The following is a 27,724-nucleotide window of genomic DNA, read 5'->3' on the forward strand; positions in this document are numbered from 1 at the left end:
TATGTCGAACCTGTCAGAGAGATGGATTATCTTGGCAAAGGAGAAATGCTCACTTACAGAGATCTAAACAAATTTGTGCACAACATTTGAGAGAAATACTATTTTTGTGCATATGGAACATTTCTGGTACGTTTTATTTCAGCTCATGAAACATGGGACCAACACTTTACATGTTGCGTTTATATTTTTGTTCAGTTTAAGTCATCATACATTTGTAATGCTTATAATTGTTTATAAAGGTTTACAAATAATGAAATACTTAATTGTTTATACATGATTTATTGTTAATTCATGACAGTTATTATAGTGTTACCCAAGTTTCCTGTCTATTACAAATTATCTTCTAGCTAAAACAAATTCTACATTATTTCAAAATCGCAATAATTGTCATTTTGCTGAGTAGGGTACATTGTGTTATAGGCTGGCTTAACTGTGAGCATTCTAATCAAATGCATCCAACCAGATATTACTCTGTGTTTTACTCAGGGAGTTATGCTCCAGAAATTGGAGCTGGATAGCAATGCTTCATGTGTGAGCCATATGCCAGTTAGTTCTCACATGGCAGCACTCATATCCAGCATCTGGGCTTTCAAACTTGGACCATTGTTTGGAAAGCCTGTTAGATTGGAGAATCCAGCATTTACTGTAGTACTGAAGTGACTATTTTGCCTTAAGGATGAATATTTCACACTCAGTTCTTAAATATTCTTAATTATTCTCATGATTCATTATTATTCATGTCAAAATCTTTATTCATTTTACAGCCAATGATAGAATAATGATAGAAATTATTTCTCATGCAGCTGGTTAGTAAATCAAGATGATAGATTTTGTGAAGATATTTAAAAGATGAGAAAGAAGCAGGACAGACTGTACATAACATATAAAACACACAGACAATGCAATAAATGCAGCATATCTTCCCTTTTAATATAACAATTAATTTAACAATGACAATAAGTATGGTTTGTAGGATAGCATTGTAAACTAGTGTCCAATTAGTGCACTTGTCAGGTGGGGTTTTCCTCCAATCAAAATTGAACATATTAGATTATGACCTGTTGATGAGACACACATTTGCGTTTCCTCTTTGGTATCCAGTTCCTGATTTACACAATCTGAAGTCCATTTGAATGTCGGTTGCTTGTGCATTGAATTTATTGGTCAGTATTGTCCTTTGTTATGTTTGAAAATATACTGCCTTATGTAATTTGAAGGGAAAATAAATCTTTAGAGAAAGGAGCTCTTATGGGTCTTAAGCATTTGCCAAAAGGCATCTCTAGTTTAAAAGAAAACAAAGTGATACGTACTGTATATAATATGATAGATATGCAACTTGTATACACAGTCAGTGTATGTACAGTTTTCTTGTACATTTTGTTCACTGGAATACCATTGAAATGACAGTTGTTGACACTTGTTGAATGTTCGTCAGTTTCCTTTTGCACAATGTCAAGGGCATCAACAATGCTGATGTCATTGTCATATGATTGACTTATTCAGGTTGCTGAACATAGAGTACCAACCTTTACAAATCATTCTCTCCTGAAAAGCCATCTTTTATTTGGTCTGCCGTTATCTTGATATTGAGGAGGAGTACATGGAGCTTCCTCATACACTGTGAGCGGTTCCGCCATCGTACCAAAGCAACAGTAAAGAGACCAGGACTAGGACAAAGCTTGGTTGCCATGGTAGGTTCTTGGCTCCACTAGCTGCTAGCTTGAGCTGGTTGGTGTGGTGATACAACGTGGGGGTGTCCTCCTCGCCACAATGCACCATGGGGGCCTGGTAAGATGTGGGCCTCTTTTGGGGACGGTCGGGGCTGGAGCCATCCGTTGGCCTCTCCCCGATGAACAGCAGAGGGCGCCATCGATGGTCCATCTCTGTCTTGAACAGCTCATACTCCTTGTGGGGCAGCTTAATCCCCAAGACGGTACACCCATCCGTGGGGGTAATGTCTTGCTCCACCCCCACCTCCCAGCCCCCCACCTTCCCGCAGCTTCCCGGCCGGGTCTCGTTGAGCACCCTGGCCGTGGCCCCCTCAAGGATGGTGACACTGACCCGGGTCACCTTGAAGACGAACTCGGTGCCTCCCGCCACTTTGGCCGAGGGGTCTCCCTGAGCATAGTGGCCCGAGGCCTGCAGGGTGAAGGTGGGCTGGCTGCAGGAGGGATCCGAGTAGTGATGGTAGAAGCCTTCCCAGGAGTGCTCATCTGGGCGGAAGGTGAAGTCTCGGGTGAGGAAGAGGACGGCAGGCCGGACTTCACAGCGTTGGCTCACCCAGCGGCCGTGCAGAGATGGAGGAGCCGACGCAGGGACACGGGGCAACACCGGGGGGCGTTGTTCCGAGGCCCGGAAGACCAGGGCGCACACCGGGCAGGGGTGGATGTGGTGCTGGTGGAAATAGATATGGAATGGTAATGGTTAGGATTATACAATATAACTGTCATCCAAAATGGCACGCTACTTAATATGAAGCTATGTATTGACCAGACATACTAAATAGTATGCTCGTTTGGATATTTGGACATAGTTTTATGCTTGAGTTAGTTTATCACCATGGAAGGCGTTCAGCATCAGATGAAGAATGGATGGAGAGAGAATGACTACATTTCTTTATAATGTCCTGAGACACCATTTAATTAAAATCCCTGCCTTGATCTACATGTACAGGATACTTAAAAAAAAATGTATGGGGGGGTAGATCAGCTTTAATATATCAGATAGATTGATGAACTATATCACATATATCTATCCAAACACAGCATATATATACATATATATATATATATATATATATATATATATTTTTTTTTTCCTTTATTATTATTCCCTAACCCTACCACCCCCTCCCCTAATTGGAGTAAACTTTACAGTATCTTAATGGAGTGTTCATATTTTCACCATAGCGTTCTGCAATGGTTGCTGGTAACCCGTTGGTTGATAGTACGTCCTCTTTGTCCAGTCCGTGTGCACATCACCAAGGAAGAGCTCCTGAACCAGACCTCCATGGGGCTTATGCTGGGTCTCCACTCTCACCAAGCCCAGTTCCATCATCGAGAACCCCAGGGCACCCAGACAGTCCCTCCCTGCCTGGGCGTTGTACAGCTCATACAGGCGCCCGGGCACCATACCGCCCAGGGTGAGGCCCACACACACAGAGGGTAGACGGGCAGGCAGCCGGGGCATGACGCCTTGGCTGTGGATGACGATGCCCACTTTGTGAAGGTGGTGCTCTGTCTCGGTGGCACCCCGGGTGATCCAGGACGCCTGGCGCAGACGGAGCTTGCCCCGTACCACTAGAGAGTAGGTGGGCTCCTCACACCCGCTGTCAGTGTAATAGTGCTGCAGTGCCTTGAACAGGTGGCTCGGGTAGAAGGTGTAGGACCGGGTCAGAAACTCAGGACCAGGCCGAACTTCACATCTACACAGGATGAAGAGATTGAAGACAGATGGCTGAAATGAAATTATTGAACGAAACGATGGATGTATGGGTGAATAAAATTATGGATGGATGGATTAATTAATTAATTACTAAAATGATGGATGGCTGGATGAATGAATTACCAAAATGATGGATAAATTAATGAATGAATTACCAAAATGATGGATAAATGAATGAATGAATTACTAAAATGATGGATAAATGAATGAATTAATTACCAAAATGATGGATAAATTAATGAATGAATTAACAAAATGATGGATAAATGAATGAATGAATGAATTACCAAAATGATGGATAAATGAATGAATGAATTACTAAAATGATAGATGGATGGATACATGATTGATATATCAATTCACTATATGGAATTGTTGCGCAAACAATGATGTCTGAATCACCTGGGAGGACACCAAGACCGAGCAGCACCTTCACAAATCCAAAGAAGGCCTATAGAAGAGCTTCCCTATTTATCATTACATTTGGTTAACCAGGACATGTTACATGACTTGAAGCCAGTGTTGGGGAATAGTGAACTACATGTAGTTCAACTAGTAATTTAAAATGTTGCAGTAGCTTGGTGGTACTTGAACTAAATTCAACTCTTGATAGTGTTTTCAGTAGTTAATTACTGTTTTACCATGTAGCGGTGTAGCTAACTACTGGAACTACACACTACTGTTTTACAATGTAGCGGTGTAGCTAACTACTGGAACTACACACTACTGTTTTAACATGTAGCGGTGTAGCTAACTACTGGAACTACACACTACTGTTTTAACATGTAGCGGTGTAGCTAACTACTGGAACTACACACTACTGTTTTACCATGTAGCGGTGTAGCTAACTACTGGAACTACACACTACTGTTTTACCATGTAGCGGTGTAGATAACTACTGGAACTACACACTACTGTTTTACCATGTAGTGGTGTAGATAACTACTGGAACTACACACTACTGTTTTACCATGTAGTGGTGTAGATAACTACTGGAACTACACACTACTGTTTTACCATGTAGTGGTGTAGATAACTACTGGAACTACACACTACTGTTTTACCATGTAGCGGTGTAGCTAACTACTGGAACTACACACTACTGTTTTACCATGTAGTGGTGTAGATAACTACTGGAACTACACACTACTGTTTTAACATGTAGCGGTGTAGCTAACTACTGGAACTACACACTACTGTTTTACCATGTAGCGGTGTAGCTAACTACTGGAACTACACACTACTGTTTTACCATGTAGTGGTGTAGATAACTACTGGAACTACACATTACTTTTTTTGCAAAAAGAAGAGAAAATATGGGTGAAGTAGGAAAGAATTTCCTTTCTTTTTCAGCATCAGACCTGCCTAATTCTCACTTGAAACACATTTGTTTGTGTTTAATATGCCTAATTACACCTTCTGTTAACAACATCTGTCTCCACAGTGATGTGTTTTTGCAATTTGTAGTCTATACGGAAGTCCACAGAGGACATATGAATAAAAAAAATAGTTCCCTCATTATATCTTATGAGATGTTTTGTCGAGATCACAAAATAATTTTCTCATTATCAAGCAATAATCAAAAGTATCACGCATTATCCATTAATTTCTTAGGGCGCCCTGTGTCCCAGGCTCCGTGCCGCCCCCAAAACCACAGCCAATCGCATTCAAGGAACAACGCAGCTAACTTGGCTAGTCTTGTGAGCTAGCAGGTTAGCTAGGTAGTGTTGTTAGCTAGCTGACTACTGTAGCAAGCTAGCTTGTTATCTATGCTGGTTATTAGCTTGCATTTTTTGTTTTTATTTTATTTATTTCACCTTTATTTAACCAAGTAGGCTAGTTGAGAACAAGCTATCATTTGCAACTGCGACCTGGCCAAGATAAAGCATAGCAATTCGACACTTACAACAACACAGAGTTACACATGGAATAAACAAAACATACAGTCAATAATACAGTAGAACAAAAGAAAACAAAAAGTCTATATACAGTGAGTGCAAAGGAGGTAAGTTAAGGCAATAAATAGGCCATAGTGGCGAAGTAATTACAATATAGCAATTAAACACTGGAATGGTAGATGTGCAGAAAATGAATGTGCAAGTAGAGATACTGGGGTGCAAAGGAACAAGATAAATAAATAAATACAGTATGGGGATGAGGTAGGTAGATAGATGGGCTGTTTACAAATGGGCTATGTACAGGTGCAGTGATCTGTGAGCTGCTCTGACAGCTGGTGCTTAAAGCTAGTGAGGGAGATATGAGTCTCCAGCTTCAGAGATTTTTGCAGTTCGTTCCAGTCATTGGCAGCAGAGAACTGGAAGGAAAGACGACAAAAGGAGGAATTGGCTTTGGGGGTGACCAGTGAGATATACCTGCTGGAGCGTGTGCTACGAGTGTGTGCTGCTATGGTGACCAGTGAGCTGAGATAAGGCGGGGCTTTACCTAGCAGAGACTTGTAGATAACCTGTAGCCAGTGGGTTTGGCGACGAGCATGAAGCGAGGGCCAACCAACGAGAGCGTACAGGATGCAATGGTGGGTAGTGTATGGGGCTTTGGTGACAAAACGGATGGCACTGTGACTGCATCCAGTTTGTTGAGTAGAGTGTTGGAGGCTATTTTACAGATGACATCACCGAAGTCGAGGATCGGTAGAATGGTCAGTTTTACGAGGGTATGTTTGGCAGCATGAGTGAAGGATGCTTTGTTGCGATTCTAGATTTAATTTTGGATTGGAGATGCTTAATGTGAGTCTGGAAGGAGAGTTTACAGTCTAACCAGACACCCAGGTATTTGTAGTTGTCCACGTATTCTAAGTCAGAGCCGTCCAGAGTAATGATGCTGGACGGGCAAGCAGGTGCGGGCAGTGATCGATTGAATAGCATGCATTTCGTTTCACTTGTGTTTAAGAGCAGTTGGAGGCCACGGAAGTAGAGTTGTATGGCATTGAAGCTCGTCTGGAGGTTAGTTAACACAGTGTCCAAAGAGGGGCCAGAAGTATACAGAATGGTGTCGTCTGCGTAGAGGTGGATCAGAGAATCACCAGGAGCAAGAGCAACATCATTGATGTATACAGAGAAGAGAGTCGGCTCGAGAATTGAACCCTGTGGCACACCCATAGAGACTGCCAGAGGTCCGGACAACAGGCTCTCCGATTTGACACACTGAACTCTATCAGAGAAGTAGTTGGTAAACCAGGCGAGGCAATCATTTGAGAAACCAAGGCTGTCGAGTCTGCCAATAAGAATGTGGTGATTGACAGAGTCGAAAGCCTTGGCCAGGTCGATGAATACGGCTGCACAGTAATGTCTCTTATCGATGGCGGTTATGATGTCATTTAGGACCAGGAGCGTGGCTGAGGTGCACCCATGACCAGCTCTGAAACCAGATTGCGTAGCAGAGAAGGTACGGTGGGATTCGAAATGGTCGGTAATCTGTTTGTTAACTTGGCTTTCGAAGACCTTAGAAAGACAGGGTAGGATAGATATAGGTCTGTAGCAGTTTGGGTCTAGAGTGTCACCCCCTTTGAAGAGGGGGATGACTACGGCAGCTTTCCAATCTTTGGGAATCTCAGACGATACGAAAGAGAGGTTGAACAGGCTAGTAATAGGGGTTGCAACAATTTCGGCAGATAATTTTAGAAATAGAGGTTCCAGATTGTCTAGTCCGGCTGATTTGTATGGGTCCAGATTTCGCAGCTCTTTCAGAACACCAGCTATCTGGATTTGGGTGAAGGAGAAATGGTGGGGGCATTGGCGGGTTTCTGTGGAGGGTGCCGGGCAGTTGACCTGGGTAGGGGTAGCCAGGTGGAAAGCATGGCCAACCATAGAGAAATTCTTATTGAAATTCTCAATTATAGTGGATTTATCGGTGGTAACAATGTTTCCTAGCCTCAGAGCAGTGGGCAGCTGGGAGGAGGTGCTCTTATTCTCCATGGACTTTACAGTGTCCCAGAACTTTTTTGAGTTAGTACTACAGGATACAAATTTCTGTTTGAAAAAGCTGGCCTTAGCTTTTCTAACTGCCTGTGTATATTTGTTCCTAACTTCCCTGAAAAGTTGCATATCACGGGGGCTATTCGATGCTAATGCAAAACGCCACAGGATATTTTTGTGCTGGTCAAGGGCAGACAGGTCTGGAGTGAACCAAGAACTATATCTATTCCAAGTTCAACAATTTTTGAGTGGGGCATGCTTATATAAGATGGTGAGGAAGGCACTTTTAAAGAATAGCCAGGCATCATCTACTGACGGGGTGAGATCAATGTCATTCCAGGATACCCCGGCCAGGTCGATTAGAAAGTTCTGCTCGCAGAAGTGTTTTAGGGAGCGTTTGACAGTGATGAGGGGTGGTCGTTTGGTCGCAGACCCATTACGGATGCAGGCAATGACGCAGTGATCGCTGAGATCTTGATTGAAAACAGCAGAGGTGTATTGGGAGGGCGTGTTAGTTAGGATGACATCTATGAGGGTGCCCGTGTTTACGGATTTGGGGTGGTACCTGGTAGGTTCATTGATCATTTGTGTGAGATTGAGGGCATCAAGCTAAGATTATAGGATGGCCGGGGTGTTAAGCATGTCCCAGTTTAGGTCACCTAGTAGCACGAGTTCAGAAGATAGATGGGGGGCAATCAATTCACATATGGTATCGAGTGCACAGCTGGGGGCAGAGGGAGGTCTATAGCAAGCGGCAATAGTGAAAGACTTGTTTCTGGAAAGGTGAATTTTTAGAAGTAGAAGCTCGAATTGTTTGGGTACAGACTTGGATAGTAATACAGAACTCTGCAGGCTATCTTTGCAGTAGATTGCAACACCGGCCCTTTTGGCAGTTCTATCTTGGCGGAAAATGTTATAGTTAGTGATGGAGATTTCAGGGTTTTTGGTGGTTTTCCTGAGCCAAGATTCAGACACGGCTAAGACATCCGGTTTGGCAGAGTGTGCTAAAGCAGTGAGTAAAACAAACTTAGGGAGTAAGCGTCTAATGTTAACATGATTGAAACCAAGGCTTTTACGGTTAAAGAAGTCAACAAATGAGAGCATTTGATGTATATAATTAACCTATGTATATAATTATAAGGCACCCTTCATGTTTTATAGATAATATTTAAATGTACAGAGTGGATGAGCTCCATTCCTGACAGGCTGATCAGATTCAATAGCAGCCTCAGAGGCTGATAAATCAGGATGCTGCCTTGTAGGCCGTTTCATATGTAAGGCACCTTGCAGACAGCCTACAAGGCAGCATCCTGGCTTCTCGGCCTCTGAGGTTGCTATTGAATCTAAATCAGCCTGTCAGGAATGGAGCTCACCCACTCTGTACATTTAAATATTATCCTTAAAACATTTTAAGTGTCCCTTACAATTATACACATGCCAGTTATGCAAGCTAACAACAAGCATAGATAACAAGCTATCTAGCTAACAAGACTACCTAGCTAACTATCTAGCTCGCTCGCTCACAAGACTAGCCAAGTGGTCTTGTGGGTGGCACACAGGTTGGGAGACAGGGTTGCCTGTCAGCCATCGTTCAGGGCTTAAATACCCACCAACTCTTAGCTCAAGGTAAAGGACATTTAGCATGCTAACATTCTCTACTTATAAACTGATAATGAACTCAAACTAGCATGATGTTAGCATGGAATGTACCACCCCATAGTCATGATCATGAGATAAATAAGTTTTGATCTCGACATAAAGCAGGATTTTTTTTAATATTCATTTCCTGTCTGGACTTCCGTAAGTCTATGACATTTCTGATTTAGATATGATAATGTATCACCAAGTAGTTTGGATGTAGTGAACTACTTTTTCAAAGTAACTTTAGTTAAGTAAATTATATTTTTCTTATGGGTAGCTTTAGTTTAGCTTAACTTCTTCCAGTGTGAAGGAATTGGTACCTTGGTAAACTATATTTTCAGAGTAGCTTCCCCAACACTGTCTGAACCTGATATATTAGAAAAAAGTGAATATTCAGAGCCTTTCTTTGAACAATGCAGAGAACTTGCCTGGTTGACACCCAGTTGCCCTCCAGTTTTGGGGGAATGTCGGCTGTGATTCTGACGCCATCCTGCAAGTGGTGATACTGACACTGTGGCTCCCATTCCAGGCTGGTTGTATGGTTGGAGGAAAATCCTAAGGGGGCTGTGGGTACCTCCCAGAGCTTGCTCCCTGACACAAGCACAGCTAGAACCAAGAAAACAAGAACACTCCCGGTTATCACTATTTCAATCAGATAACCACAGTTCGGATCTGTTGTAACTAATTTAGATCTCAAACATAACATCAACGATCCATGAGTACTTTTCATTACACGAAACAGAAACACAAAATTATATGCTTGGAAGATGATTATCAACCTCATCCATCCAAAATCGAGGGGTGACACACAGAACAATTAATAGCCAATGGAAATGATTCACTCCCTGAGATTTTCAGGTCAGGGCCTGACTGGCCATCTGGCATTTCGGGCAAATGCCAGACAGACTGGTACATTTTTAGCCCAGTGGGCCCGTCTTACTTGGCTTATAATGTAGGCCTATAGGAAAACACTGGGTCGGTGTGTTGGAAATGCTGATTTCTGGTCCTAGTCTGCCCCTGTTTCAGCTGCGAACAAGATTCGGGTTGACTGGAAGCAGTTTAAGGGTTCACATTTCTGTAATTTTCCATGTAATGAGATGTGATGGGCTCCATTATAGGCCATATATTGATTTGAATCAGACCCTGGCCACATGTACCAAGAGGATAGCTTCTAGGGTTAGCTTGTCACTTCAATCAGCCAACACCTGGCCTCTAACTCCAACTTACACACACACACACACACACACACACACACACACACACACACTCCGACATATCCCCAAAACTACAAAATGTGTGTGTGCGATAAAGAACTACATCCAATGGCTGCAACTAAGGAGATTAAATTAGATGAATTAGGCCCTTCTTTGGCACTTTTTAAATACTTTCCCAATGTTTAAATAATCATAGCTCGTCCAAGAACAGCAAACTCAAACATTAGCATGGTGCATTGGCTCATACCAAAAGCAATACATTTTTCTCTAATTTATCAGCATAAGGGATCCGAAGCATGCACATCTGCAATCTCTATCTTTCTGTTGACTGCTACTGTATACCCACATATTGTTACGTACTTGTTTATGTGTATAGACTGGCTTTTGATGGGGCAAGGCCCACAACCATATCATTTTAGCCGAGACCAAGACAACCGTGCCCTAGTAGATTTTTTGATTGAACCCAAATGCTGCGAGTGTGAGGAGATGGACCGGGATCCAGCAGGAGGATGGATCGGGATCCAGCAGGAGGATGGATCGGGATCCAGCAGGAGGATGGACCGGGTTCCAGCAGGAGATGGACCGGGATCCAGCAGGAGGATGGACCGGGATCCAGCAGGAGATGGACCGGGATCCAGCAGGAGGATGGACCGGGATCCAGCAGGAGGATGGACCGGGATCCAGCAGGAGATGGACCGGGATCCAGCAGGAGGATGGACCGGGATCCAGCAGGAGATAGACCGGGATCCAGCAGGAGGATGGATCGGGATCCAGCAGGAGATGGACCGGGATCCAGCAGAAGGAAGGTCCGGGATCCAGCAGGAGATGGACCGGGATCCAGCAGGAGATGGACCGGGATCCAGCAGGAGGATGGCTATTTGATAGAGAGACACTACGGCTCCGGTTTCAATCTCCCCAGTTAAATGTTGAAACAGCAAAGGGATGAGTCCCCACAGACACCCACTTATTCTCCCTCACCCACCCTGCTCTCCCTCACCCACCTTGCTCTCCATCACCCACCATGCTCTCTCTCACCCACCCTGCTCTCCATCACTCACCATGCTCTCCCTCACCCACCCTGCTCTCCCTCACCCACCATGCTCTCCCTCACCCACCCTGCTCTCCCTCACCCACCCTGCTCTCCCTCACCCACCTTGCTCTCCATCACCCACCATGCTCTCTCTCACCCACCATGCTCTCCATCACCCACCATGCTCTCCCTCTCTTTCTTCTTCTATGTCTCCTTTTGGTCTGTGTCTTTCTTTCCGTTGCTTAGTCCTTCTCTCTCTCTCTCTCTCTCTCCCTCTCTCGCTCTCTCTTTCACTCTGTCTTTTTCTAACTGTCTGTCTCCCTCTCTATCTCTTTCTCTGTCTCCCTCTTTCTCTGTCCCTGTGTTATGTCCCTGTCTCTGTGTCTGTTCTCCCTCCATTACAAAGCAGATATCGATTTTAATCAGACCCTGGCCACATGCACCTAGGCGATAGCTTCTAGGGTTGGCTTGTCACTTCAATCAGTCAGTCTCGGTGTCTTCAATCAGCCCATCTCTGTCTTCAATCTGCCTGTCTCTTAGTCTGTCCCCTCAGGACCAGGGGTTGGTGGGCTTCGTCATGACCCTGTGGACAGCTTTACGGATGTTATCTGGGTTGGCTCCGGGAAGCTCGTCGCCCCGTCCCATGTTTGTCTCTGATACAGCTCACTTTGCTCCCCGACCTTCTGCTGTTTGCGAGGGGACGTCACCGGTTGAGGCCGAGGTTGAAGTGGGAGTTGGTTGTGGAAGTGTCAATGTGAAGGCTCTGGCTCGAAAGCATCTGGTTAAATTACATTTCACTCATGTATAGCTCATCAAGGGTTTAGGGTGACGAGGAGAGAGGAGAGAGGGCCGCCCGAGTCGCCCCAAGGCATTCTACTAGATTTTTAGTCTACTTCTTAAAGTCAGCCTGGGGATGTTTGTTCCTTAGATGTTGGAATGGTTTCTGCGTGCCATTGCAGCTGCCTTATAAGCACTGTCTGACACTCAGTCAGATACTCTCTCTACTCAGCACCGTGTTCTGTTTGTGTGGTTTGTGGAGGCACTACCCAGATTTGTCTAGAGGCATTTTTTTTTATTGAGATTAAAGTAAATTTGTTAATATACAAAATAATTGTCCAAAGCAGAAAAACATGTTTGCAATTTTCCCAAAGATGTATTTATTTATTCTCCGTGTCTCTGTTATTGGCGAGCGTCACCGTCAAACTGACGCATTTTGTTCCCGAGAGAGGGATTTGCTGAAATACTAATCAGGATGAATTAATTTGTTCCTCTTTGGTCATTTGACAGGTCTGTTTTGCATTAGTAGAGAAAATGTGAATTGCCAAACAGTTACTCACCAAACTCCAGGAAATGCACAAGCCTTATGAGATATGACTATGAAGAATCTTTTAGGGTGTGATATTTGGGCCGTTTTGCCAAAGTTTTCTATAGAGATGTCATTCTGTTTCTCTCCTTCCATGGATCTCATGCCAATGGGATATATGGTGCATTTAACAAAAGAGTGTCATAGCTTGACTTTAGACTTGATAAGGCAACCTAGTAGTTTTCCGTAATCTATTGTTAGAGTAATTCAATAATTTCCACTGATTATTCACCTGTGGCCATTTTGTTATTCAATCAGCAGCCCTACCACTTGGTTTGCTATGAAGAATGGGGACAAAAGTAACCACTTTTAATTTGGAGCTATGGATGCAAGGACTGATAGTCCATGAGATGAGCATTAAAGTAATACAAATGTTTTGAAACTATACATCGTTTGTTCACAACATACTTTGGGTTATGATCTGAGACTATTGGACTTCTAATGTCATGAGGTATTTAGAACTTATATTCCTTAGGAATTTATGGCTATATAGAATTAACTTATAAGTCCCAAAAAATAGATGTACCAATCCCAGATTTTCCCTTTAGTTGAAACAGCTGTACATAATGCAGATTGTACCTTAAAGGGCCAATCTGCAATTGCTACATTCATTTTTCTACTTTTAAATGTATGATATACCCATTGATTCTTGAAGAATATAACTTATAGATGCCTCATTAGTGTAGTTCAACTGTCGTACCCCATCATCACCCAAAATATAAGCTTGTTTTACTCCTTTGTTAGTAAACATTGTAATTGTAAACAAACAATGCATAGCCTCAAAACATGGTTAAAACTATCATTTAGATTCAGGATGTTCACTCTTTGTATCCAAAGCTCTGAGGTCCATGAATTTGAGAATGGTTACATTTCTTCAGCCCCATCCATTTGATGTAATTTCTGGCTGACCACCAGAGTAAGGTTGCTCAGACGTTGCATGCATCAACCAATGGTTGCATGCCATGTCATTGACTGTGTCATCGACTGACAGATTGCTATAACATATGATCTGGTTAGATGATACTTAAAGCTGCAATATGTCACTTTTTTGGGTGAACCAACCAAATTCACATAGAAATGTGAGTTATAGATACGTCATTCTCATTGAAAGCAAGTCTAAGATTTCTATGCTTCCCGTTCTTAAGTTTCGTTTTTGCATCTTTTACTTTTGGTTTTGTACACCAGCTTCAAACAACGGAAAATACAATATCTGTAGTTATGGAAAATATATTTCACAGCGGTTTAGATGGTACAACGATTCTCTACATTGCTTTTTTTGTGATATAAACTGAAATTAGACAAACTATTAGAATTTTAGCAACCAGTAAATGGCGGAGGGATTTCTGCACATTCCACCTTTAAAATACCTATCTGCATGGTAAGATCTGGCATGCGTCAGCAACGCCTGGGAAGAGGGACGCGCCCAAAGACTTGTCTACAAAAGACTTGTACACAGTCCTGTCTGTAACCTATGGAGGGTGCCACTGTACTGCCGCTGAGCATCTGCTCATCCATGGCCTCACCTGCAGTGTGTGACCAATATGTGGTCACAGTTAGACCCACCAGGGGGCAGTGCAGTGAATCGTGTGTGGTCTAACCCCCAGGGTGCATCCCAAATGACATCCATTCCCTTTTTTTGAACAGGGCTCATTAGTCAAAAGTAGTGCAGTTTAAAAGGTACAGGGCTCCATTTGGGACACCGGCCCGGCCCTACCACTGCCACCCGGACAGACAGGTATGTCTGAACCCTGGCCAAAGTCATCTACCTGCCTGGATATTCCATCGCATGATCATTCACACACACCGCAGACATTGATTTAGAGAAGGGATGCCATTTATGATGGACCTCCGGGCTCCTATTTGTTTGTTTGTGTTTGTGATTAGGGTTTTGCAGCTCGCGCTCCTCTACCTCATGTCTCCTCCACTGCTGGAGGACAAGAGCCTCTCCACATCATGTCTCCTTCAAATCAAATCAAATTGTATTCGTCACATACTTAGTAAACAGCAGGTGTGGACTAACAGTGAAATGCTTGCACCCTATTCCTTCCCAACAATGCAGAGAGAAAGACTATAGATAAATAATGGAAAAGTAAACACGTAATATTAAAAGTATAATTTCCACCAGGGCCCGAGCACAAATCCTTTTTTGTGTACCTCTCTATTTGGAACTGTCCAATGCAATGCACACATGAGGATCCAGGCAGTCAGTAAGCCAGCCAGTCAGACAGCTAATCAGCCAGTCAGTCAGCCAATCAGCCAGCCAGCCAGTCAGCAAATCAGCCAGCCAGCCAGTCAGCTAATCAGCCAGCCAGCCAGTCAGCTAATCAGCCAGCCAGTCAGTCAGTTAATCAGCCAGCCAGTGAGTCAGTCAGCTAATCAGCCAGCCAGCCAGTCAGCTAATCAGCCAGCCAGTCAGTCAGTCAGCTAATCAGCCAGCCAGCCAGTCAGCTAATCAGCCAGCCGGTCAGCTAATCAGCCAGCCAGCCAGCCAGTCAGCTAATCAGCCAGCCGGTCAGCTAATCAGCCAGCCAGTCAGTCAGTCAGTCAGCTAATCAGCCAGCCAGTCAGTCAGCTAATCAGTAGGCCAACCAGTCAGCTAATCAGCCAGCCAGTCAGTCAACCATTAAGCCAGCCAGCCCGTCAGACTCGACTGCGTCCCAGAGCCTGTGGCTACTGTTCTGTAGTTTGCCTCTCTCTCTTCTTCTTTCACTGCTTCTCTCACTGCTTCTCTCTCTTCTCTCACTGCTCCAATGCTTGATGACAAAACCCTGAATAGCTCCATACAATGCTACATGGCTATTGTGTGGAGCTAACACATGCCATGCCCATCTCCTCCTGGTTAGCTCTCCCTTGATGAAAAAGCCATGTTTATGCCTCATGTCTTTTGGATGGATTTCAGATTCTTTCTTTTTTCTCTCTTGCTTTCGTGGTTTCTTTTCATTTTTTGTGTGTGTGTCCGGGCCTGATGAGGTGCAGTTGGTCGGAAGGAGAAGAAGGAAAGCTTCTTCATCTGGTGTAATGAGACTCCCAGTTCCCTGATTACTGGGGGGAGTAGAGTGTGTGTGTGTGTGTGTGTGTGTGTGTGTGTGTGTGTGTGTGTGTGTGTGTGTGTGTGTGTGTGTGTGTGTGTGTGTGTGTCCCAGAAATGTTTTAAATAATTAAATATACTTTTAGATAAACGAAAATTGATACATGTGAAATATATAAAAATAGGACAAATAATGTATTTAAAAAATAAATCATATTTAATACATTTTAAACACATTCCAACATATCTTACGGAATGCATTTCGAATGTATATATACCACAATATACAGTACCAGTCAGAAGTTTGGACACACATACTCATTTAAGGGTTTTTCTTTATTTTTACTATTTTTACATTGTAGAATAATAGTGAAGACATCAAAACAATGAAATAACACATATGGAATCATGTAGTAACCAAAAAAGTGTTAAACAATTCTAAATATATTTTAGATTTGAGATTCTTCAAAGTAGCCACCCTTTGCCGTGATGACAGCTTTGCACAATCTTGGCATTCTCTCAACCAGCTTCATGAGGTAGTCACCTGGAATGCATTTCAATTAGGTGTGCCTTGTTAAAAGTTAATTTGTGGAATCTCTTTCCTTCTTAATGCGTTTGAGACAATCAGTTGTGTTGTGGCAAGGTAGGGGTGGTATACAGAATTTAGCCCTATTTGGTAAAAGACCAAGTCCATATTATGGCAAGAACATCTCAATAAGCAAAGAGAAACGACAGTCCATCATTACTTTGAGACATGAAGGTCAGTCATTCTGGAAAATTTCAAGAACTTTGAAAGTTTCGTCAGGTGCAGTCGCAAAAACCATCAAGAACTATGATGAAACTGTCTCTCATGAAGACCACCACAGGAATGGAAGACCCAGTGTTACCTCTGCTGCAGTAGGTGTGTCCAAACTTTTGACTGGTACTGTACAGTATGCTAAATGCATCCGAAAATGTATGTACCACCCTGTTCACTTCTACAGACAGTGAGTCGGGTGGCTGTGGCTTGCTGTATAAAGCAGGCAGAGTTTGAGTTTGAGTTAATTTTTTTATTTTTACAGGGACAGTGCACATTAATCAACGTTTCAGTAAAAGTACCGGTTTTAGCCAGCCGGCTAATTTTCAACCACAGTCCCTGGGCAGGTTATTAAAAACAGTTACAATAACAATACAGACAATCAATGAGCAGTGAGCACATGCAGAGCAACATAGGACAAGCAACACATAGCATGCAGACAGAGCAATAGCACAAAAAGTAACAAAACAAAATACATAAAAGCAACAAAGCTTTTCCACACAAGCTACAGACAACATATAACATGGAAAGAGACAATACACAGCTAGGGATTATGTTCACAAGTCTGATTGGCCTTTGTCCATGTCTTATTGTTTTTTGTCAAGGTGTGATGGGTGGTGTAGTTATGTGTGTCTGATGGCAGTGTATTCCAAACATGGGAAACTCTCACAGAGAAAGCGGATTTACTAAAGGTGCTTTTCCTTAAGGGAACTATACAGTCACCTCTCATGGCAGACCTTGTGGATCTGCTGCCATATGTTTGGGTTTTCTGTTTAACAAAAGTACTGAGTGGAGGGGGAGCCAGGCCATTTAGGATCTTGAGTCTTGCCTAGATTTTTCCAACTCAGGAGCTCATGTTTTCTGACGATGTAACAGTGATGATGGCTATTGGGCTTCCTATCAAGCACTTTGAGAGCCTGCTTGTAGACAGACTGAATGTTTTTTTATGTTGTACAACAAGCTTGGGCCCAACTAGTCAAGCAGTATGTTAAGTGGGGGAGTATCATAGATTTGAAGTACAGTTTTGCTACCTCTATAGTCAAACAATTTCGTATAAATCGGAAATTAGCTAGGTTGAAGCATTAGCTAGGTTGAAACATTAGCTAGGTTGAAGCATTGAAGCATTCAGTTCAGTTACTGTTCAATTAAACATTAGAACGGACAAAACGAGTGACCTAAGCGACTTTGAGCGTGGTATACTGATGGCAGAGTCAGGATTTGCCGTAAGCCTGGTGTTAGCAGTACAGGCTTATGGCGGTGATGTAATGGTGTGGGGAATATTTACCCGGCACACATCAGGTCCCTTGATACCAAGTGAGCAACGTTTCCATGCCCCAAATAATTTAGGCTGTTCTGGAGGCAAAGGGGGGTCCGACCCGGTAGTAGATGGATGTACCTTATAAACTAACCAATGAGAGAAAAAAATGTATGGGATGCATGCTTCAGTGTGTGTGGGCGTCCGTCATCGTGTGAGTGATACAATCTGTCCTGCAGGTTGAGTTGGCTCCGGTCCCATCAAGTACAGCTGCTTTTTCAGAGACTGTGCTGTGTTGGCTTCCACAGCAAGAATCAGGGATATGGAGTGCTTTCAGAAAGTATTCATACCCCTTGGCTTATTCCACATTGCGTTGTGTTACAGCCTAAATTCAAAATGGATTAAATATATTTATTTTCTCACCCATCTACACACAATACCCGATAATGACAAAGTGAAAACATGTTTGTAGATTTTTCATTTACATAAGTATCCACACCCCTTTGCTATGACACTCCAAATTGAGCTCAGGTGTATCCAATTTCTTTGCAAGAGATTTTGTTGTAGGCAGAATGAATCGGAGTAGGATTCTATTGCATTGACATGCACGACTCAGCCCGTTTCTACACAGACCGGTGCGGCATAAACAAGTAGAGCTGCAGTAGGCTTATATGCAAATAGACCATTGCCATATATGAATCAGTGCCATTTACTTTGAACTGGACTGTGTTTACAGCATGAGCGGTAGTGAGTAGATGCGCTTGTTTTGAGATCAAAGCGAGAGCTGCTTGTAGCCACATGTGAACATTTAGTTAATATCCTTTGCTACAGTAGTTAGTGAGTTATTTGCCCTGTTATAGATAATTTGTGGTCAGCAATAGGGGAGTGATTGCTTCCTACAAGAGCACACAATGTGTACATTTCTAAACATCTTTGAAAAGCGAGTCAGGTAAATAGTTTTTGTATTGTTGTATTTTGAGACCGGCTTGAATAAGCTAATTTGCCAATAGGCAGAGGATAGCATAATTTGTCTGATTCTCTGTAATAATGGTATGGGAATAATAATGTATTTTATTTTGTAAAGTGGTTTCTTGCATTAAACAACACAACATTTTCAGTCATTTCCTTGTCTGATAAACAGGTTAATGTCAAGCCCTGCATGTTTTTTTCAAAAGTCTCATGGAATGTAGGCTTACATTGAACACAACACATTGGCAGCTACCGTAGGCTGAATGATAGAACAGCTATTTCCATGTTAAAACCTCTCTTGGGTAGGGGGCAGTATTCTGAAGGCCCAGAAGCTAGGATATGCATATGCATGGTAGTATTGGATAGAAAACACTCTAAAGTTTCCAGAACTGTTAAAACAATGTCTGTGAGTATAATAGAACTGATATGGCAGGCGGAAATCTGAGGAAAATCCATCCAGGAAGTGGGATATTTTTGATATGGGTACTTTTCTATTGAATGCCTATACAGTATGTATTTGGATAGGACCCAAATTGCATTTCCTATGGCTTCCACTAGATGTCAACAGTCTTTAGACATTGTTTCAGACTTGTATTCTGAAAAACGAGGAAGAATGAGAACATTCTTTCAGTGGACTCTAAATGAACCAGAGCTGTTTTGAGCGCATGACCGATTGTGCGCCGTTCGTTGTTTTTCTTTTCAATTGAAGATGCTATTGTCCGGTTGAAATATGATCAATTATTTAGACAATAGACAACCTGAGGATTAATTATAAACATCGTTTGACATGTTTCGCCGAACTTTACAGGTACTATTAGGATGTTTTCGTCTGCATGTCGTGACCGCCTTTGAGCCAGTGGATTACTGAGCAAAACGCACCAACAAAACTGAGTTTTTGGGACATAAAGAGGGACTTTATCTAACAAAACGAACATTTATTGTGTAACATGGACTCTTGTGACTGCAAACATATGAAGATCATCAAAGGTAAGTGATTAATTTTATCGCTATTTCTGACTTTTGTAATTCCTTAACTTGGTTGTAAAATGTTTGTATGCTTTTGGAAGTGGGGCGCTGTCCTCAGATAATCACATGGTATGCTTTCGCCGTAATGCCTTTTCGAAATCTGACACACCGCCTGGATTAACAAGAAGTTAATCTTTAAGCCGATGTATAACACTTGCATATTTTATGAATGTTTATTATGAGTATTTCTGTATTTTGAATTTGGCGCTCTGCAATTTCACCGGATGTTGGCCAGGTGGGACGCTACCATCCCACCTGCCCATAGGAAGTTGTTTAAGATGTTATGGGATAAGAGCATAAGACAAAAGATTCTGTGGTCTGATGAGACAAAAATTTAACTATTTTTCCTGAATCCAAAGAGCTACGTCTGGAGAATACCAGGCACAGCTCATCACCCATCTAACACCATCCCTACTGTGAAGCATGGTGGTGGCAGCATCATGCTATAGGGATGCTTTCAGCGGCAGGAACTGGGAGACTGGTAAGGATAGAGGGACCAATGAACGGAGCCAATTATAGGCAAATCCTTAATGAGAACCTGCTTCAGAGTGTCACCTTAGACTGGGGCAAAGATTCACGTACCAACAGGACAATGATCCAAAGCAACGCTGGATTGGCTTCAGAACAAGAATGTGAAAGTCTTCGAGTAGCCCAGCCAAAGCCCAGACTTGAATCCCATTGAAAATCTGTGAAGATTGCTGTTCACCGCCACTCCCCGTCTAACTTAAACTGGTACCAGGCTACCTTCAAACTAGTCTTGTGAGGCTTGTGGGCATCCTAGTGACATGTATGTGTTCGTGAGAAACTCACCTCTCCACAGAGGTGTCATTTTACTGTATAACCCAAACTGTTCAGACTCTACAGACAGAACTTGGCAGATCGGCTGTACCAACTTCAGATGAGTTCCATGACAGTTGTGGGGTGTGTAGAGCAAAATGGAGAACACCCTCGTGTTTGTGAGAGTCTCATCTTTCCATAGAGGGGTCATAATAGTACACCAAACCGTTCTGACACTACAGACGTTTTCGTGAGAAGACCGATTTACGGGATGTCTCATGGTCTTACAAACACTGCTCTAGCTCTGGTACCTTTCACCGCAGATGCGGAAGCGCAACAACGTCAGATGCGGTGGATTGAGAAGCAGACCTTGCAAAAAACAGATATCTCTAGCTTAAACTGACGGATTTTGATGTGGATTTTTTTATTTTACGAATGAGATTTCCACGTGGGCGTGGACATTGACTCTAGGGGGTTTTAGCAGAGCTTGAGAAAATCTTCAAGGAGGAATGGGAGAGAATCCCCAAATCCAGATGTGCAAAAGCTGATACAGACATACCCAAGACGACTCAAAGCTGTAATCACCAAAGGAATACTTATGTAAATTAGATTTAACCCAACAACAATTCTAAAGACATGTTTTTACTTTGTCATTATGGGGTATTGTGTGTAGTTGGTTGAGAAAATAAAATCAGTTTAATCCATTTTTGAATTCAGGCTGTAACACAACACAATGTGGATTAAGTCAAGGGGTATGTATACTCATCTGAAAGCACTGTAGTAGCAGCAACACTTTTATAGAGAGAAGTATCTCTAGGGCCTCCCGAGTTGTACAGCGGTCTAAGGCACTGCATCACAGTGTTGCGGCGTCACTACAGCCTGGGATCGAACCCAGGCTGTGTCACAACCGGCCATGACCGGGAGTCCCATAAGGCGGCGCACAATTGGCCCAGCATTGTCCAGGTTATCGGAAGGTTAGGCCGGGGGGGTGGGGGCTTTACTTGGCTCATCACGCTCTAGCGACTCCTTGCGCCTGCAAGCTGACAGCGGTCATCAGTTGAACAGTGTTTCCTCCGTCACATTAGTGCGGCTGGCTTCCGGGTTAAGCGGGCAGGTGTTAAGGATCGCAGCTTGGTGGGTCATGTTTCGGAGGATGCATGACTTGACCTTCGCCTCTCCTAAGCCCGTTGTGGAGTTGCAGCGATGAGACAAGATCGTCATCACAAAATTGGGGAGAAAAAAAAAGTATCTCACCACCCATGTTCTGATGGTGAAAACATATCCTCAGGCCTCCTCATAGGCTTCCGAGTGGTGCAACGGTCTAAGGCACTGCATCTCAGTGCAAGAGGAGTCACTACAGTCACTATAGTCCCTTTTTCTCATATCAGGCTGTGATTGAGGGTCCCATATGACGGCGCACAATTGGCTCAGCGTCATCCGGGTTTGGCCGGGGTAGGCCGTCATTGTAAGTAAGAATTGGTTCTTAACTGACTTGCCTAGTTAAATAAAGGTTGAATTTTAAAAAATGTATTAAATAGGGACAAGGCTTCTAACATTTCCACCATGTTTTGATTGATGCATGAATGTATTCAGCAGGACACCACACTGATAGAAATATATCATATGGAACAAACACGCCTCCCTGACGTGTAGAATCAGGAAACAACGTCAGCTCTATTCATTACATTACATCTCCCTTTCCCAGGCGAAGATTTCATAATATAACAGCCTAATCAAATGTCTGGTGTAACATTTTATTGTATCACATTGGTATGTATAAAGAAGTTTTTACTTCCTTATTTATTTATGTATTTCCTTCATTAAACAAGTTAAGTTATTAAAAATACATTGTCCTTTACAATGATGTCCCAATTACATATGGACACCTTCTGGTCAAAAGACGTGCCCTATAAAGACATCCTCAGCATCAGCCATTCACATTCCCAAAGACATCCTCAGCATCAGCCATTCACATTCCCAAAGACATCCTCAGCATCAGCCATTCACATTCCCAAAGACATCCTCAGCATCAGCCATTCACATTCCCAAAGACATCCTCAGCATCAGCCATTCACATTCCCAAAGACATCCTCAGCATCAGCCATTCACATTCCCAAAGACATCCTCAGCATCAGCCATTCACATTCCCAAAGACATCCTCAGCATCAGCCATTCACATTCCCAAAGACATCCTCAGCATCAGCCATTCACATTCCCAAAGACATCCTCAGCATCAGCCATTCACATTCCCAAAGACATCCTCAGCATCAACCATTCATAAGGGTATTTCTTCACGGGGGCCACCGGGTTGGTTTTATTTGTTCCCCTCTCGAGTCTCCTCTCGAGTCTCCCCCCTCGAGTCTCCCCTCTCGAGTCTCCCCTCTCGAGTCTCCCCCCTCGAGTCTCCCCTCTCGAGTCTCCCCCCTAGAGCCTCCCCTCTCGAGCCTCCCCTCTCGAGCCTCTCCACTCGAGTCTCCCCACTCGAGTCTCCCCCCTGGAGTCTCCCCTCTCGAGTCTCCCCCCTCGAGTCACCCCTCTCGAGTCTCCCCACTCGAGTCTCCCCCCTTGAGTCTACCCTCTCGAGTCTCCCCCCTCGAGTCTCCCCCCTCGAGTCTCCCCACTCGAGTCTCCCCTCTCGAGCCTCCCCTCTCGAGCCTCCCCCTCGAGCCTCCCCCCTCGAGTCTCCCCTCTCGAGTCAACCCCCCTCGAGTCTCCCCTCTCGAGTCATATCGCCACCCATTGTTGTCTTTTCATAAAAGTTGAACTTGACTTAATCCAGCGGCCCTGTTGATTTTGTCAAGGGATGAAGGGGTTCTTCCACTAGGACATGCCAGTTCCTTTGTGGTTCACTCTGGCTCCCATTCATCTAACACCACACAGACATTCCTCTCACCAAACACTACCAATATCCACCCACAGACATTCCTCTCACCAAACACTACCAACATTCACCCACAGACATTCCTCTCACCAAACACTACCAACATTCACCAACAGACATTCCTCTCACCAAACACTACCAATATCCACCCACAGACATTCCTCTCACCAAACACTACCAACATTCACCCACTGCACATTCCTCTCACCAAACACTACCAACATTCACCCACAGACATTCCTCTCACCAAACACTACCAATATCCACCCACAGACATTCCTCTCACCAAACACTACCAACATTCACCCACAGACATTCCTCTCACCAAACACTACCAATATCCACCCACAGACATTCCTCTCACCAAACACTACCAACATTCACCCACAGACATTCCTCTCACCAAACACTACCAACATTCACCCACAGCCATTCCTCTGAGCTGATTAGTGGGTTGGTTTCATCTTAAAGGAATAGTTCACTTGTAAAAATGTTTGACTTTCTTTCCAACCCTCGCTGTTTTGGTTTGGTGAAATTCTTACAGTCGCTGGGTAGTGTCATATCTCAAACATTTATCTCATATGACATGATTTTTTTTTATCACATACAATATTCTATTTGACTCTATTTAGCCTCATTCAAACACAGTGTTTCTCAGTCATCTCACCAATACAATACGAGAGGGGAGAGGGGTACAACTAATAAAGAGGTAAGGTCATTCGGTGTTACGTAAATAGGCCAAGTATTGACATTGTTGCTGTGTTGTTGCAACATTAAGATAGGTAGAGTTGCCCAAAAGTCTGGATCAATATGGAAGATTCTTAGGAGTCTTAAGTCATTCCTTAGGCTATTGTCTTTCTGGAAAACTTTCGATGAAGTAGTCTTGGATTGTTTGCCTGACAAAGTTCATCACCATAATTAAGTTATTGCAATAGGCACAATCTGTGCCTAGCCACTCCCCCCAATTTTTTTACCTTCATTCAAAAAGGTTTAGGACTTGACACAAAAATCACACAATTAATATAGGATAGGAATCTGTATAAAGCAGACAATTAAAAATGCAATGTTGCTATTTAGATAACCATATATGTCCAACCACTAATGAAAGTTAATGGAAGTTCCTTGAATACCATCTTTGATCCACAAACAATAATGAGTGGGTTGCTCATGAAAAAAATCCTCTTGGGTTGTGGCTAAGTGCTTGTGGCGTGTGTCTGGTGTGTCTGGGGCAAGGGACTCAAATGCTCCTGTCTCCCCTACTTGAAAAACAGCTCTTCAAATACCATTCTATTGGCCCCGAGCAGCTATTCTATTATGGTGATTATGAGTGGGCAGATGCCTTCCACTGTCTCCAGGCTTGTCATCTTAACCCGCCCTAACGGGCAAAATGCTTAGCTTCCCCAAGGAGGAAAATCAACTCTAAATGCTATCCTGAGGTAGGGTCAGTTAATGGTAGTGTCCTGTTATTCCAGCTATTACCATAATGGCAACATTAGTTCCAGGGCCATGCTTCCCTGCTCCTGGGGAACCATTGTTTAGGCGCACCAATGCTTTTTCAAGGGGTCCAAGGCTAACTACGCCAGTTTGTCTCTCCGGAGAGAGAATGAGAGCCTTTTGAAGTCAGACTAGTCTAATTTCAAGATTCAGTTTTTTATTAGGGTCATATAACTTTAAATATGTAACTTTGCTATAAAATGTTCTGTCTTTCATCATCAAGTTGCATCATTGCTTGTTTAAAATGTGTACTTTAGGAAACACCCAGCTTATTTCTTTATCGTTATTGAATGTCTACTCCATGTTCTTTCTGAAACGCTGTCATTTATTATATGAGTTTAAATTCATATCAGACAAGTTTCACAACATTTTTTGAAAGTAGATCAGCAGCTGTGAACCATTAATGCTTGTAACTACAACCCCTTAATTAAGGATCGGACCCTTTTTTTACATTTTCACCTATGACATACCCAAATCTGTAACTCAGGACCTGAAGCAAGGATATGCATATTCTTGATAACATTTGAAAGGAAACACTTTTAAGTTTGTGGAAATGTGAAATGAATGTTGAAGAATATAACACATTAGATCTGGTAAAAGATAATACAAAGAAAACATTTTTGTACCATCATCTTTGAAATGCAGGAGAAAGGCCATAATGTACTATTCCAGGTTAGATTCAATTGAGATTTTGGCCACTAGATGGCAGCAGCGTATGTGTAAAGTTTTAGACAGATTTTTCTTTTTATGAACCATTGCATTTCTGTTCAAAATGCGGTATCAAGACTGCCCAAATGTGCCTAATTGGTTTATTCATACATTTTCAAGTTCATAACTGTAAATTCGCTCCAAACAATAGCATGGTGTTCTTGCACTGTAATAGCAACTGTAAATTGGACAGTGCAATTAGATTACACGAATTTAAGCTTTCTGCCCATATCAGATATGCTATGTCCTGGAAAATGTTCTTGTTACTTACAACTTCAATGCTGTCGCATTAGCCTACGTTAGCTCAACCATCCCGCGCGGGGGGGGGGGGGGGTTGCACCGATCCTGTGGGAGTGGGAGGCCCCAGTGCACAACTGAGCATGAGGACAAGAGGCTAGCATCCCGGAGTCGGCTCTTCACTATTTAATGAACATGTCAGTTGAGGACTTGTGAGGCGTCTGTTTCTCAAACTAGACACTGTAATGTACTTATCCTCTTGCTCAGTTGTGCACCGGGCCTCCCACTCCTCTTTCTATTCTGGTTAGAGCCAGTTTGCACTGTTCTGTGAAGGGAGTAGTACACAACGTTGTGCCAGAGCTTCAGTTTCTTGGCAATCTCTCCTAGTTAAATAAATAGCCTTCATTTCTCAGAACAAGAATAGACTGCCGAGTTTCAGAAGAAAGGTTTTGGTTTCTGGCCATTTTGAGCCTGTAATCGAACCCACAAATGCTGATGCTCCATGTACTCAACTAGTCTAAAAAGGGCCGGTTTTATTGTTTCTTTAATCAGGACAACAGTTTTCAGCTGTGCTAACATAATTGCAAAAGGGTTTTCTAATGATCAATTAGCCTTTTAAAATTATAAACTTGGATTAGCTAACACAACGTACCATTGGAACACAGGAGTGATGGTTGCTGATAATGGGCCTCTGTACGCCTATGTAGATATTCCATAAAAAACCTGCCGTTTACAGCTACAATAGACATTTACAACATGAACAATGTCTATACTGTATTTCTGATCAATTTAATGTTATTTTAATGGTAAAAAAAAGTGCTTTTCTTTCCAAAACAAGGACATTTCTAAGTGACCCCAAACTATTGAACGGTAGTGTATGTTCACTAAATAAAATCACATTCATTAATACATGTAGCCTATAAAATCCACTTCTGAAAATATTACATTTGAGTGAAAATTCACCATAATTTACATCATGAACATAAATCATCTATTAGAATTGAATCATAATGAAAACAGAATGAGGCTTCAGCTTCGTCAGGCTCGGCTGTTAAAGCTGTTACTGTCCAGATGCAAAGTGAGTGGACAAAGACTGTTGTGTCACTGGGTGTCGAGGTCAACCAGAGGACACAGACGGACATACAGACCGACAGGTCAAAAGACAGACGGACAGACAGGTGGAAAGACAGACGGACGGACAGACAGACAGGTGGAAAGACAGACAGACAGACAGGTGGAAAGACAGACAGACAGACAGACAGACAGACAGACAGACAGACAGACAGGTCGAAAGACAGACAGATGGACAGATAGGTCGAAAGCCAAACAGATGGACAGACAGACAGGTTGAAAGACAGACAGACAGGTCAAAAGACAGAAACAGACAGACAGACAGGTCGAAAGAGAGATGGACAGACAGACGGTTGGAAAGACAGATGGACAGAGACAGCAGGCGTGAACTCACCTTGCCACAGTACCCTCAACAGGTGATTGAAACGTCCTCCTGACATGATCCCGCTCACACATACACACTCTCACACACTCAGAAAAAAAACCTCAAAGTCCACTGTGGTCCAGAACAAGCAGCCACTTCAATACGTGCTGGTCATTTAGGACATCACCATGCCAAAGATTGAGAGGGGAAAGTCCAATAATCCAATTTGAACAGGGGTCCTTTACAGATCAGAGGGTGAGTTCTGGTTTCCTCTTCTATTTCAGCTTGTGTCTCCCATGGTATGAAATTCAGTCCACTGAGTCAGAATCATCTGCTTGATACAACCTTCTCACACTACTAAACTCAGCGTGTAAGGGTAGAGAAGAGGTTTCTTCTCTTTCGCGCTCTCTCTCTCTCTCCCTCCCTCAGATGTCTATCTTCCTCCTGGGCTGCACTCTGTTTGCGTGCTGTGTGTGCTCCCGTCTGACTGTTGA

The 27,724-nt window shown here is 43.1% G+C and overlaps 1 protein-coding gene across 1 annotated transcript; it reads right to left on the minus strand.

The window, feature by feature from the left end:
* Window positions 1–263: 263 nt before the first annotated feature.
* Window positions 264–27,724, minus strand: LOC115150078 (protein APCDD1-like). Its single transcript, XM_029692985.1, has 4 exons — window positions 27,261–27,724; window positions 9,446–9,623; window positions 2,905–3,424; window positions 264–2,394 (listed from the first exon to the last, which is right to left on the minus strand). The coding sequence occupies exons 1-4, from the start codon at window positions 27,304–27,306 to the stop codon at window positions 1,612–1,614; spliced, it is 1,527 nt and encodes a 508-aa protein (XP_029548845.1). The 5' UTR covers window positions 27,307–27,724; the 3' UTR covers window positions 264–1,611.

This window comes from Salmo trutta, chromosome 16 (assembly GCF_901001165.1).
Source record: "Salmo trutta chromosome 16, fSalTru1.1, whole genome shotgun sequence".
Lineage (NCBI taxonomy): Eukaryota > Metazoa > Chordata > Actinopteri > Salmoniformes > Salmonidae > Salmo > Salmo trutta.